The 13,547-nt window shown below is 32.8% G+C and overlaps 2 protein-coding genes across 2 annotated transcripts; one reads left to right on the top strand and one right to left on the bottom strand.

Moving 5' to 3' along the window:
- The first annotated feature begins 583 nt into the window (after positions 1 to 583).
- Positions 584 to 1,099, top strand: LOC136029690 (prenylated Rab acceptor protein 1-like). The gene has a single exon (XM_065708194.1). The coding sequence runs from the start codon at positions 584 to 586 to the stop codon at positions 1,097 to 1,099; it is 516 nt and encodes a 171-aa protein (XP_065564266.1).
- A 1,216-nt stretch (positions 1,100 to 2,315) lies between these two features.
- On the bottom strand, positions 2,316 to 13,516 carry LOC136029263 (translocon-associated protein subunit delta-like). The gene is made up of 4 exons (XM_065707504.1): positions 13,356 to 13,516; positions 6,345 to 6,463; positions 4,002 to 4,223; positions 2,316 to 2,496 (listed from the first exon to the last, which is right to left on the bottom strand). Exons 1-4 carry the CDS (start codon positions 13,402 to 13,404, stop codon positions 2,392 to 2,394), a joined length of 495 nt encoding a protein of 164 aa, XP_065563576.1. The 5' UTR covers positions 13,405 to 13,516; the 3' UTR covers positions 2,316 to 2,391.
- Between the last annotated feature and the right edge of the window lie 31 nt (positions 13,517 to 13,547).

Here is a 13,547-nt window from a genome sequence, read left to right as displayed (position 1 = left end):
AGAGCTTTTCAATTTAAAAAAAAGTGTAAACAGAATAGAACTCCTTTAGAACAGTGACAGTATTTTTGAACCGAGATCATTTTGGGGGATTCAATTAAGGGTGGTGCCCTAATATGTTTTTTTTTAATAAGACCTTATAATCATCCTAAATTGTTCAGTAAAGTGGCCTGTACATAGGATGTCCTTCATAAAGTGTTACAAATGCCTTTAAAAAACAATAATAATTAGATAAGAAAAAATTTAGGGAGCACTAAGCACACATTTTCAAAACGTTTCCATCTTCACAGGACGTCTTGAGACCACTCCTTTTGACAGGACATGAACCAGGGCTCAATATGAAGATATGTCTTTTGCTTTTCTGGAGAGTGGTATGATGTACTTTTGGTAAAATCTGTATTGTAAAAAAATTCTTGAAAAAAATTGTTATTTTCCATCAAAACACATGCTTGATTTGCTCTCAAAATAAACTTAACATTAAAAAAACACTAATAGAAAATCTCTGGTTTGACATATCAGACTCTTCAAAATGTGTGCAGCCTTTTTTATTATTTAATAAATTACATTCTTCTTATTTTTTACAGAGATGGCAGAACAAAGATTTAAACTTCAAATCCCATCACCTCGTGAAGCAATTGGAAAGGCAAGAAAGAACCTCAAATCTTGGGCTGTTTTTTTTGCTCCATCCAACTTCAAAACAGCTATCAACATCCAACAACTATCATCCAGACTAATCACCAACATAGAACACTTCCAAAGCAATTACTTGTGTGTTTTCCTGGCTCTTACAATTTTTTGTATTTTAACTTCACCACTCCTACTTATTGCTATAGCAGCTTGCCTTGGTGGATGTTATATCATGTCAAAAAGGAGCTCTGAAAATCCTTTGAAGATTGGAAGCCATGTATTAACGCTCCCTCAACAGTATGCAGTAGTGGGTGTGCTGTCCTTCCCCTTGTTCTATATTGCTGGAGCAGGTGCTGCAGTTTTCTGGATCCTTGGTGCTTCTGTGTTTTTGATTGTTTTACATGCAGCGTTCTTTGATTCTGATGCTTTGAAAAATCCTGATGAATCATTTGCAACACCTATTGAAACTGTGTAGTTAATTATTTGTTAAGATCTACTCTATATTGAGGGTGTACTAGGGATCTTCTTACTATAATGAATAGCTTCAAACTCGGTTTTGTCAACTCAGATGAGTTTAATAGTACACCTAATAAAGAGTAAATAAAGAGAAAAAAATTAGCTGAGTGAAGAGGAATTTATGTTAAATGCTTATGCTCATTAGATTTCCGCTCTAGGTTGAGGGTATATTTGTAATTATCTTGTTTTAATTGATAGCTGCATACTAATTAACAATTTTATTTAGTTCACACGGGTATCATAGTCTAATATGATAACATCTCACAAGGGGTTAAAAATAAAAGTATAACTTTGATGAGATAAATATACAAGTAAAGTTTTAAAAAAAGCATAATTTTACGCTTTCACTGAAATTAATAGATGGTTGATTGACCTGTGGTCTATGTCTCTACTTGGCAACACGGGGCCAAGGGTTCTAACCCAGCTGCCATGGGGAAGGGACCTGTTGGTTAAATATATTCTAACAACATTTGTTAATACCCTATTCACCATAAATGGCCCAGGGCGAACTATAATACACTAGATGATTAACTGCATTTATCCTAATTTTGAAGCTTGGTCACAGACTTTTGTAATAGTACTAATTTGAATTAAAGATAACAGTATCGCAATTGCTGAAAAAAAATTATGAAAACATTCAATTGTATACTATCCTAAATATTATACAGCCCTTTTTCAAAGTTTATATTTACCCCCCCCCCCCCCCACCCCCTTTTTTTTCTTTCAGGTCCACAACTATTAATGCTGCAATCAATGATGTTCAAAGAAAAGTAGTTCCTTCTTCCTTACTTATGCCTTAGTGTTACTTATGGCAGCTAATGAGCAACACTGGTCTGGACCTAGCCCTATTTTGCTCTGAACCAAAGTAGACAACAATTATTCCTTTAATAAAGGGCCCCTGCATACAATTTGATAGGGGAGAGGAATTTTTGAAAAGTGTTTTAAAGAGCATACCACAATTACCCCAAATATTGCACATTTTCAATTTTCAGAAGGGTGGGAAAGAGAGCAGACCTTTTACGTGGGCACCTTGACACTAACAAAGCTAGATTTTTAGAAATAGTTACATATAATCTTGAAATGCATAAAGAAGAACATTTTGAACAATCATTTGTGACGGCAATTATTATTCAAACATATCCTATATTATTCGTTTCTGGTTAAGCTATTACTAATATTTTTTATCTGTTTTATTCCCATAATCCAAAATTAATTTATTAAAATTATACAAAAAATCCTGTCTTAACGGAATTAGGAAGAGATCTTCATTCTTGAGTTGACGGCTACATAGAGTACTGCCAAAGATAAAACTGTTGCAGCTAATTCAGCATTGATCCATGGACCAGTGTAGGATCCCTAAAAAAGAATTAGCTCAAATAAGGGATGTAAGTACTTTCAGAACTGAATGGTATTTTCTCAACATATCCACCATAGCTGCTCAGAGAACTGACCATTAGGGCGCAGGGCTGTCAAAATTGAATTTGGGGGAGGGGACCTCTTTTTGTAATATAAACAGAAAAAATCTAAAAAAAATTACTTAATAATAAAGCTTAGGCATAAAAAAAATATACCAGGTATAAGCCAGAGGTGCTAAAAAAACTTTTGTAAAAATCATTGCTATTATCCATGAAGTAAATACCCCTTGCATATATGCCTACTAAATCAAAACACACTAAAGGACTCTTGGGAGTACAGGAGTTTCAGGCATGGAGTATATCAATAATAATAGGCCATTTGTAATCTTCAAAGTCTGGAGCTAACTTCATAATTCTAAGCTCATAGAACTGACCAAAAGGGCGCAGGGCTATCAAAATTGAATTGGGGGGGGGATTCTTTTAGTAATATAAACAGAAAAAAACCTAAAAAAAATACTTAATAATAAAGCTTAGGCATAAAAAAAACATTGTACTGGGTATAAGCCAGAGGTGCTAATAAATTTTTGCAAAAAACATTGCCACTATCCATGAAGTAAATACCCTCTGCAAATATGTCCACTAAATCAAAACCCTTTAAAGGACTCTTGGGAGTATAGGAGTTTCAGGTATGGAGTATGGCAATAATAATAGGCCATTTGTAACCTTCAAAGTCTGGAGCTAACTTCATAGTTCTAAGGAAGTCCAAGATGATAGTTTCCAACTTGTCAACACTCCCAATTTCTCAAATGGGAAGATTTTGTAAAACATCGGTTGAAATATATAAAACGGACTATCTATTTTATACAATGGCAACAGCAAGAGTGAGAGCAATCAATTTGCAGAAGAAAAATTTCAGACCTGAGTCAAAAGAAAAGATTGAAAGCAATTCGTGTCATCTTTTGCAATGTTGAGAAAACTTTGAACGAATGGGTTATAATCCATAAGACAACTGAAAAATAATCTAATTTCATTTTTTTTAATTCTACATTTGTTAATTTTGATTGAAAGTATCTTGTGCAATGTTGAGGAAACTTTGAACGAATGGGTAATAATCCATAAGGCAACTGAAAAATAATGTAGTTTTAATTTTATTAATTCTATATTTATTAATTTTGATGTACCTATCAGAGCCAATCAACACTTTCAATGATATTACCGTAATAAATACCGTGATGATTACCATAATTTCGACTTTTACTTTGTGTGGATGTTTGAAGATACAATCAAACAAACTAAAATTGCAAAATATTCTATTTTTAATTCAAAAGACCTCCAAATGCAGTTTTAGGTAATAGCAGGTGCTAAATTTGAAGAAAAAGGAAACCTTTGTAAAATAAACAATCACCATTATATGTTATTCATACAGTAATTCTAAGCAGCATACAGTATTTACAGTTGAAAATAACTTAAACTACGCAATCCCTAAATATCATCTGAGGAACTTACTGGGTGGTGAACTGACAATACTGCAGTGGGTTGGAACGAAGACACATCTCCACCTCTCTGAGCTTTTCTATAAGCTGAATAATTTTCTTCATCAAATAGGTTAATCTTAATTTCGCCTTTCGGTGCTTTTTTAACTTCTTCACTCCAACCAATTAAATAGCCACCAGATGATGGCTTGCTAACTGCCAATGGAATGCCATTCAACTCAGCATAAAGAGGAATCTAGAATAAAGATTTATTATCAGTAGCAAATTGGTCATATATGTACATAGCAGGGGATTGGAGACAATTCAGTAAATAGATTGTCAACAGCAATTTATTCCAAGCAAAATATAACCGTATGTCAAGCATAAGCTAAATACCTAAAGGCCTCTTAAAGATGAACAATTTGTAGAATAGTTATTAAAATTTTGTTTGTTGGTCTTACAGGCAGACTTGGATTGGTTTTTGTACAAGGCATGGCAGATCCCTATCTACCCCCCCCCCCCCCCCCAACCTCCACAGGTGTGACTTTATAGATGCGACACGTGATAAATCTGCAATAATTGTACAAATCTTGGGAATTCAGGAAGACCAGTCCCAGACCCCCTGCTCCTTCCAGTGTACTCTAAGTGAGCATTAGCATTGTTACCTTTCAATGACTTTATAGATTTTTTAGCCCTAGAAAGTAATGTAATCCATTCAAAGAAACCGTCAGCTGAATTGTCTGATTTGACAGATTGAACATTTGTTTCCCGATAAGAAACTATGAAAAAAAAAAGAACTTGCTATTACCAGCACATGGCTATGAAGAAGGGCTTCTTGCTTCAATTTATTCTTTGTGCTTTTAGGCTTGTGTGAAGTCTAAATGTATTTTAAATCTGATGATTTACTTAGTAGATCCATATTATAAAAAAAAACATATTAGTCTGTTCATTAAAAGATGCATTACTAGACCCCTAAACCTAGGAAGGTTAGGTTGAAATCGAATATGTGTGCAATATTTTTTTTGCATGGACAAGGGAATGGAATGAACTTGAAAAAAGAAAAGCAGTATAAATCTATGAAACGTGTTAAAGAATTCCAACCATATAGAGACTTCTCGCAAAAATGTCTTACCAAAGGCTCCCCCCCTGCATATGTTTGATATCAAATAAATTATTATGCAAGAAGAAAATCAAGAATATCAGGCCGACAGAATGATTTCAATTATTAGTGTATTATATCACAAGGATTTACAAACAACAGAAGTGAAATCGAACTCAAAATTTTCAAGTTGTTTCATAGCAAAGCTTTTTTTTATGTATACAAAGGGCAGAACTTCCGTAAAATTACTTATTCTCTTCTATACCTTCTGTAATTATTATAAATTAGAACAAAAAAAGATATCTGGCAAGTGACACCAGAAATAGAACACTGAGATTTCCGTAATTTCCCTCCAATATCTTATATTTCCTGTATAGTTTATCAGTTTAGTTTATCCATACTAGTGTACAACTAAGGTAGGTAGCCATAGAACTGAAGAATTATCAACATGTGTGGTTTGACTCATGACAGACAATATACACGGGACTTGTATGCAAAAGAAGGAAGTGAATTTGCTTGGATTGACAGGCGAACAAGTGATCTAAGTCTAATATGCTTCCCAACTTAGAGTCTCAGATGGACTACCGTGTTTTAGGATTGACACATGACAGACAAGTCCCTTGGACTCGCAGGCGAACGAGGAAACCTATAGTTCTGGTAAGACCTAAAAACTGTTAAATTATACAGGAAATATAAGATATTGGAGGAAAATTATGGAAATCTCAGTGTTCTATTTTGGTGTCACTCGCCAGATCTCTTTTTGTTTGTTCTAATTTATAATAGTTACAGAAGGTATAGAAGAGAATAAGTAATTTTACGGAAGTTCTGTCCTTTCTGTATATACATAAAAAAAAACTTTGCTATGATATAACTTGAAAATTTTGAGTTCGATTTTACTTATGTTGTTTGTAAACCCTTGTGATACAATACACTAACAAGTGGAATCATTGTCTGTAGCTCATCTCAACTCAATGAGCAAGTCAAAAGGAAAAGGGCTGAATGCTGAAACCAAAGAAGAAGAATATAAACAGAAACAAACCAAAACCAGGGATTTGTAACTAAATTATTCTAAAAGCTCGGAAATTTCTATGAATATCTAGAAAGCAATAAGAATGTAAATTAAGTTATAAAGAAATAATAGATCAATATAAAATAAAAAATTTGACAGAATAATAAAACAGTCTTTGTACAAAAAAATACTGTATATACATTTCCATGTATTTTAAAATATTCTCAGGAAGGGTGATTGTACCCTAACATACAATAAAGAGAACTTACATCCACAGTATTGTCACAGCTCAAAGAAAACTTCACAACATAGCCAATATGAGTGAGAACAGTGCCATCTAATGTTGAAAAAGACTGAGAGGAAAGTTGAGGGTTCTTACATTCTTCAGCTGCAATAATTCAAGCAAGTTAAGCACAGTAACTATTATATATATATATATATATATATATATATATATATATATATATATATATATATATATATATATATATATATATATATATATATATATATATATATATATATATATATAATATATATATATATATATATATATATATATATATATATATATATATATATATATATATATATATATGCACAGAGATATGCAAAGAAAACTTCCCCTAAAAAGTATCAAAAAGCAAAGGGATAACAACATAAAATGTGTAAATGTGAAAAATGCGTAGGCTTAAGCTTTAGGCACATGTCTCCACAAAAGGCACAAACTTGCAATAATTTCATAGCTACATTCATCTTTGTCTATACACTGTGATAAATTTTTGAAATCTGCTTAGCATTTTGTTTTAGATTGAAAACATATTAAAATATACAGATACACAATGAATTATCTGTTTTTTAGTCAAGTTTCAAATCTTATCTGGCTAGGTGAATGGAAAGATCTGAAACAAATAAGCATATATATGAATGATATTTCCCTTTTTGTTTGATATTTCCGCTTGTGTTATGTTATTTCCCTTCCATCCTGTGGCTTTACTGTCTCCAAGAAAAAGGCACAAACTCGCAATCATTTCATACCTGACATTCATCTTTGTCTATACACCATGTTAAATTTTTTAAATGTGCTTAGCATATTATTTTAGATTAAAAACATATTAAAATATACAAATGCAAGATAGATTATCAGTTTTTTTATTCAAGTTTAAATCATCCTTTAACAAAAACTCTAAGTTGGATCATAACTTGTCTAGGCAAATAGAAAGATCTGAAACAAATTAATGTAATGATGTTTCCCTTATTTGTTTGATGTTTTCGTTTTTGTTATGTTATTTCCCTTCCATCCTGTGGCTTTACTGTCTCCAAAAAAAGGGCACAAACTTGCAATCATTTCATAGCTGACATTCACCTTTGTCTATGCACCATGTTAAATTTTTTAAATGTGATTAGCATCTTATTTTAGATTAAAAAACATATTAATATATACAAATGCAGGATGGATTATCTGTTTTTTAATCATGTTTAAATCATCCTTTAACAAAAACTCTAAGTTACATCATAACTTGGCTAGGCAAATAGAAAGATCTGAAACAAATTAATGTAATTATATTTCCCTTTTTTTTTGATATTTCCGTTTTTGTTATGCTATTTCCCTTCCATCCTGTGGCTTTACTGTCTCCAAAAAAAGGCACAAACTCGCAATCATTTCATAGCTGACATTCATCTTTGTCTATACACCATGTTAAGTTTTTTAAATGCGATTAACATCTTATTTTAGATTAAAAAACATATTAAAATATACAAATACAGGATGAATTATCTGTTTTTAGTCAAGTTTAAATCATCCTTTAACAAAACTCTAAGTTACATCATAATTTGGCTAGGTGAATAGAAAGATCTGAAAGAAATAAATGTAATGATACACATAGCCTCCCTTTTGTTGCAAGCCACAATGTAGGCTGAAAAAAAAATCATACCTTTCAAAAGAAAAAAATTCAATATACATATGTTTGCAAGGAAGACTGATTTATATACTATTTCCCTTTCATTCCCCTAAAATTATCAGTCTTCTATTTAAGAGACTTGTGCATCCAAAGGTTGAAGTTAGAATATCTCTTGCCTCCCCTTATTTTCAAAAAGACATAACAGTTCTTGAAGATTTCCAGAGACATGCCACTAAAGTGATATCTGGCATGCAGGAGCTTTCCTATCCTGTAAGACTATCAAAGCTGAATTACAGGAGAAATAGATGGGATGCCAAATGGGTAGTTCAGAGATATTCTGAACTACGCTTGTTTACAGGAGAAATAGATGGGATGCCATTTTAGTGTACAAGTTATTGAGGCCTAATACTCTCCCAGCATTATTCTCTACTGTTGGCATCAACTCAGGAACTATAGGTCATCACCTGAAACTTGTCAAGCAATCCACAATATCTAGAGTCTACACTCCATTCTGCATATTGTCAACAGTTAGAAGAAACTACTTAATGAAACAGTTACTGCTGAATCCATTGATATTTTGAAATGAAGTTTAGATGCTGAGTGGTCCTACTGAGAGTGTAAACTCAATTGGGATGCTATTGAACATGGAACAGCACTTAACCACTAATGAACTTTGTATACAACTAAAGTTATCATTCTGGAGCTCTACAAGGAGAAATCCTTAGATTGCTCCTAGCTACAATTTAAGGTATATGTAGCATTAGTAGAGCAGAATATCCAATAGTATTTGTTTTGGATCTTTTTGTTATCTTCAGTTTCTTGGAGGCTAAGTTATAACAGCAAGGTAAAACAATAGATAAAGAAAATAGTTTGAAAATACAAAACTGGTAGCAACTCTCCTATGACAGTTGCCCTATATTAAATGTGCATATGGAAAACAAGCTGGGACTAAGAACTATGAACAATTACTTTCCATGGACTTGATCTGGTATCAACCAGGTTCTACCAACTGTTTGGTCATTTTTACCAACTGATTCAGCAAATGCTGCCACTAAAATTATTTCATTTTTTTACCATGTGAGACTGATCTCCTTTATTTATCTCAAAGTTATTATCAATCTGGCTGAAAACATTAGGGAGGGGCAATGGTTTAATAATGAGAGCAGAGGTTACTGTGTTTGAAAATGCCATGGAATAGGGAATAAAAAATGGTAGAGTTCTACACAAGGGGCTTTTTGATATCTTGGAAATTAGTTGAGTTAGATGAATGAACCTTTTAGGAATAAATAATAATAATAATTTATTTCTTACCCACTTACATAAGGGAAAAAGTGAAGTACAAGGAGAAAAAGAACTACAAATAAACACAAAAAACATGAATAAAAGAAAAAGAAATACAAATTTAGCAAAAGAGAAAGATAAGATGATGTTAAGACCAAGATGGATTGGCACTTCATCAATTAATTTTGAGCTTAGTTTTTTCACTGAGAGAACAATATCCATTGCCTGATATTTACTCATTGACCTTTGGTTTCAAATGGTCCCAGAATTTTAACAATGAAAATTTTAACCTTGAAAGGTCTTTTGAAGTATCTACATTGGTTCTTTCTTTACAACTTAACCAAAGAAAGTGCTTTGAGCCTCATATCTTTGCTATGTCCTGATTTATAAAACTTAAAAGAATTAAAAAGTGTGGTTTAGTTTGAAGATTCAAACCTTTACATGACATGAAATCATTAGATTTCTTGATGAGTGGCTTTTCTCCAACTAGGAAAACATTACATTAGGACAAAAAAACTTTCAGGAACAAGCTGAAAGCCTAAATTATCTGGAAGCTTAATTGTTTTAAAAAGTAGAATTGTGGTAAAGAGTCAAACTTTAGTGTAAAGAGCGAGGGATTGCAGAGGGGACAACCCATTTTATATATGGAGTAATTTCTGTTCCTTTTAGTTTTTAATGTTGCTCCTTACTTTCAGCTAAAAAAAATTAATTTTTTTTATTTAATTTCTGAACGTTTTGAATTAGTGCATGTTTGGTTTTGGCTCTCCGCACATAAATTATTAAAATGAAATTTGTATATTAATTCTTTTTTTGGCTAAATGGCTTTCTCTTAGTTTTGATCAGACAATTTTGAGAAATAAGGGGTGGAGAAGGAGACCTAGTTGCTCACCAATTTTTCGGTTGCTTAGAAAGGCAACTAGAACTTTTAATTTTTAACAAACGTTTTTATTAGTAAAACATATACATAACATATAAATTAGCAACTTACATAACAAACTTTCATAATCTTATATTTTTATTATGTATACAAGGGGGTTTGTATCCTCGTTAATACCTTGCTCTTTACACTAAATCTTAAGTTTTGTCCCAATTCTTTAAGAATGACCCCTGAATCAGAAAGGCCATAGAATAAATAGTTGAAATTACTAAACATACTTTAGCATAAAGAGCAAGGTATTTATCTCCTCCTAAATACCTCGCTCTTTATGCTAAAGTATTTTTAGAACCCCTCATATGTGTAATAATCTGTTTGTTTTAAGTTTCAATGCTACTCCTTCCTTTCATTTGAAAAACGTTTTCATGGTTATTTTTCATTGTTTTCTTATAGTAAAGCTAGAAAATCATGCGCCCTTTTCCTTGAATTTTTCTTCCCCCATGACAGATTCCTCCAAGGAAAGATCCTCCAACATAGCCCCCTCCCCCCAAACAAAATCTGCCTGAAAACGTCTGTACACTTCCCAATAACCATTACTATATGTAAACACTGGTCAAAATTTGTAACTTGCAGCCCCTCCCCCAGGGATTGTGGGGGAGTAAATCATCCCCAAATACATAGTTATTATGGTTTTCGACTATGCTGAACAAAATGGTTATCTCAAAATTTTGATCCGTTGACTTTGGGAAAAAAATGAGCATGGGAGGGGGCCTAGATGCCCTCCAATTTTTTTGGTCACTTAAAAAGGGCACTAGAACTTTTCATTTTCGTTAAAATGAGCCCTCTTGCGACATTCTAGGACCAGTTGGTCAATACAATTACCCCTGGGGAAAAGAAAAGAAAAAAACAAATAAACATGCACCTGTGTTTTGTCTTCTGGCAAAAAATACAAAATTCAACATTTTTGTAGATAGGAGCTTGAAACTTCTACAGTAGGGTTCTCTGATACACTGAATCCGATGGTGTGATTTTCGTTAAGATTCTATGACTTTTAGGGGGTGTTTCCCCCTATTTTCTTTAATAAGGCAAATTTTCTCAGGCTTGTAACTTTTGATGGGTAAGACTAAACTTGATGAAACTTATAAATTTAAAATCAGCATTAAAATGTGATTCTTTTGATGTAGCTATTGATATAAAAAAACAATTTTTTAGAGTTTTGGTTACTAATGAGCCGGGTTGCTCCTTACTACAGTTTGTTACCACAAACTGTTTGATAATGTAAGCTGTCCTGATACTGCTCTGTCATCTTTTTGAAAATCTACATGCTCAAAATTTGTTTTGATCTAGATCAATATCTGCCAAAATATCCTTTGAAAGCTTCACCTTAACACTCAGAGCTTGCATAGTAGCAATAATTGTAGCAGTATGTGCATAGTATGTCTAGTATCTTCCACATCCCCTTCAACACACACTATAAGTTTCAACATAGCACCATCAACCATTCATGAAGCATTTCTGATATGTTCTCTTAAGAATCTATGTGAGCATAGTGTGTTTCAATTTAGTTCCATAGAGTTTCAATATTTACCAAATTTTTTGCCTTAATACCCTTAGTTTTAGCAGTAGCAGTAGCCTTAGCATTAGTGGCAGTAGTAGAAGAATTAGGAAGCAAATATTTTCTTTTGGTTAGTTCAACATTCCCCACAACAAGCCATGCTAGTTACAACTTCACACACCAGACTATTCCTAAGATATTGCTGCTATGTCCTTTTGACAACCTGCATACAGATGATATGTTGTGATTCATTTCACCTTCCTGCCTCTTGTCATTTATCTACAATGTTTTATTCCAAAATCATGTGAACTGACCACTGGCCCTCCCTTCATAGCCTAAGTCCCCCCCACCACAAAAAACAATATTTTATTGTTATTTTTACCCCCTTCCAAAAAAACTTATTATTGATTCCAAAACTGTTCAAGACACATGACATTTTCTTTGAAAAACTTCTTTTTCAGAATTTGTTTTAATTTACTTTCTATAAGGATCCAGTTTGGCTTGCTATTTGTATGTTGGAGATTTTTTTTTTTTCAACTATTTTTAATCCTAACACAAATAGTATTCAATTTTATACCTCAGCAAGTAGACATAAAAAATACTTAATATTCTTCCCAAAAATTTAATCTAAGCTCTTTGACAACCTGGATACATTTACACTTTTTTGATTCATTTAAATTGTAAACAGAGGTAGTAGTAGGCTAGTAGTAGCCTTAAAAGTTTCAATACCCCAAGTTGCTCATGAAATATTGCTGAGGTGTCTTATTGGTTTATTATTTTTATTTAAGAATTAACAATGCTTCTTGACTACTAAGGTCCCTGCAGTGCATTTCTGCAGAGTGATTTGATCTCTGGGTCCCATATTACCAAGCTAAGGTCAAATCCACTGCACCACCACAGGACGTGTGTCTTATTGGTAACCATACAGACAGTGCCTTTTGAATTAATTTTTAAGAAACATTAAGTTCTAAGCAAAGTGGGCCAAATACACAATTGTGGGAGGTTGAGATAACCAAAATCATAGAGACATAGTTTCTGGATTGTTCTACTATGCAGAACAAAATGGCTGTCTAAACATTCCAACTGGTTGTGTTTGAAAAATGAATGGGCTTGAAAGGAGGACAGCTTGTCCTCCTAGGCCTATCTCTTTTGCTTCTTAAAAAGGGCACTCTAATTTTTAATTTCAACATCTACTACAACTTACCCTTAAAGAAGTAACTTATATGCCCTTTTGAAAACTTATATACATACTGTTTTTTTTTTGTTTAATTAAAAGTCCCCCTATACCCTCCTTAAAAGTTTCACCTTAATGCTCTTAGCATTATTAGTTACAGGAACTGTAATGATAGTATTAAAATTATACAGATAACCCCTTCTAGCTAGTTCACCATCTACCACAATTTACCCTTAAAGGCTTAAGGGTAAATTAGCTACCAAATTAGGGTGGCCTACCATAGTTTTTACTCAAATTCAGACATGGATTAAGCTTAGGTCTTCAGTCCATAAATGCTTATTTTCTTCCAAAATCGAAATTTTTTAGCACCATATGATACTGTAGAACTCTCAATGTTTTTTTTTGGACTCTTAATTTAACTTAGCCTATAGGCTAAATCCCTTGCTACAACTTCTTCATTTAGCCTATCCAAACATTAAAGTCATATTTTGTTACCTGAAATTAATCCAAGGAAAGCAAATAAAACACAAGCTTTGACGAGCATTTTTAATCTGCTCTTGTCAGATTAAACTATTCTTGCTATGAAAATGATGTATCAGTTCTAAGCTCTGTTCCACGTAGCCGTGTAATATCTTCTTCGTTAAGTGACATTGGCAATGTTGTCGCGTACTCTTTTCTAGCTGAAAC

This window comes from Artemia franciscana, chromosome 7 (assembly GCF_032884065.1).
Source record: "Artemia franciscana chromosome 7, ASM3288406v1, whole genome shotgun sequence".
Classification (NCBI taxonomy): Eukaryota; Metazoa; Arthropoda; class Branchiopoda; order Anostraca; family Artemiidae; genus Artemia; species Artemia franciscana.
This window is presented reverse-complemented; position numbering and strand designations above follow the sequence as displayed.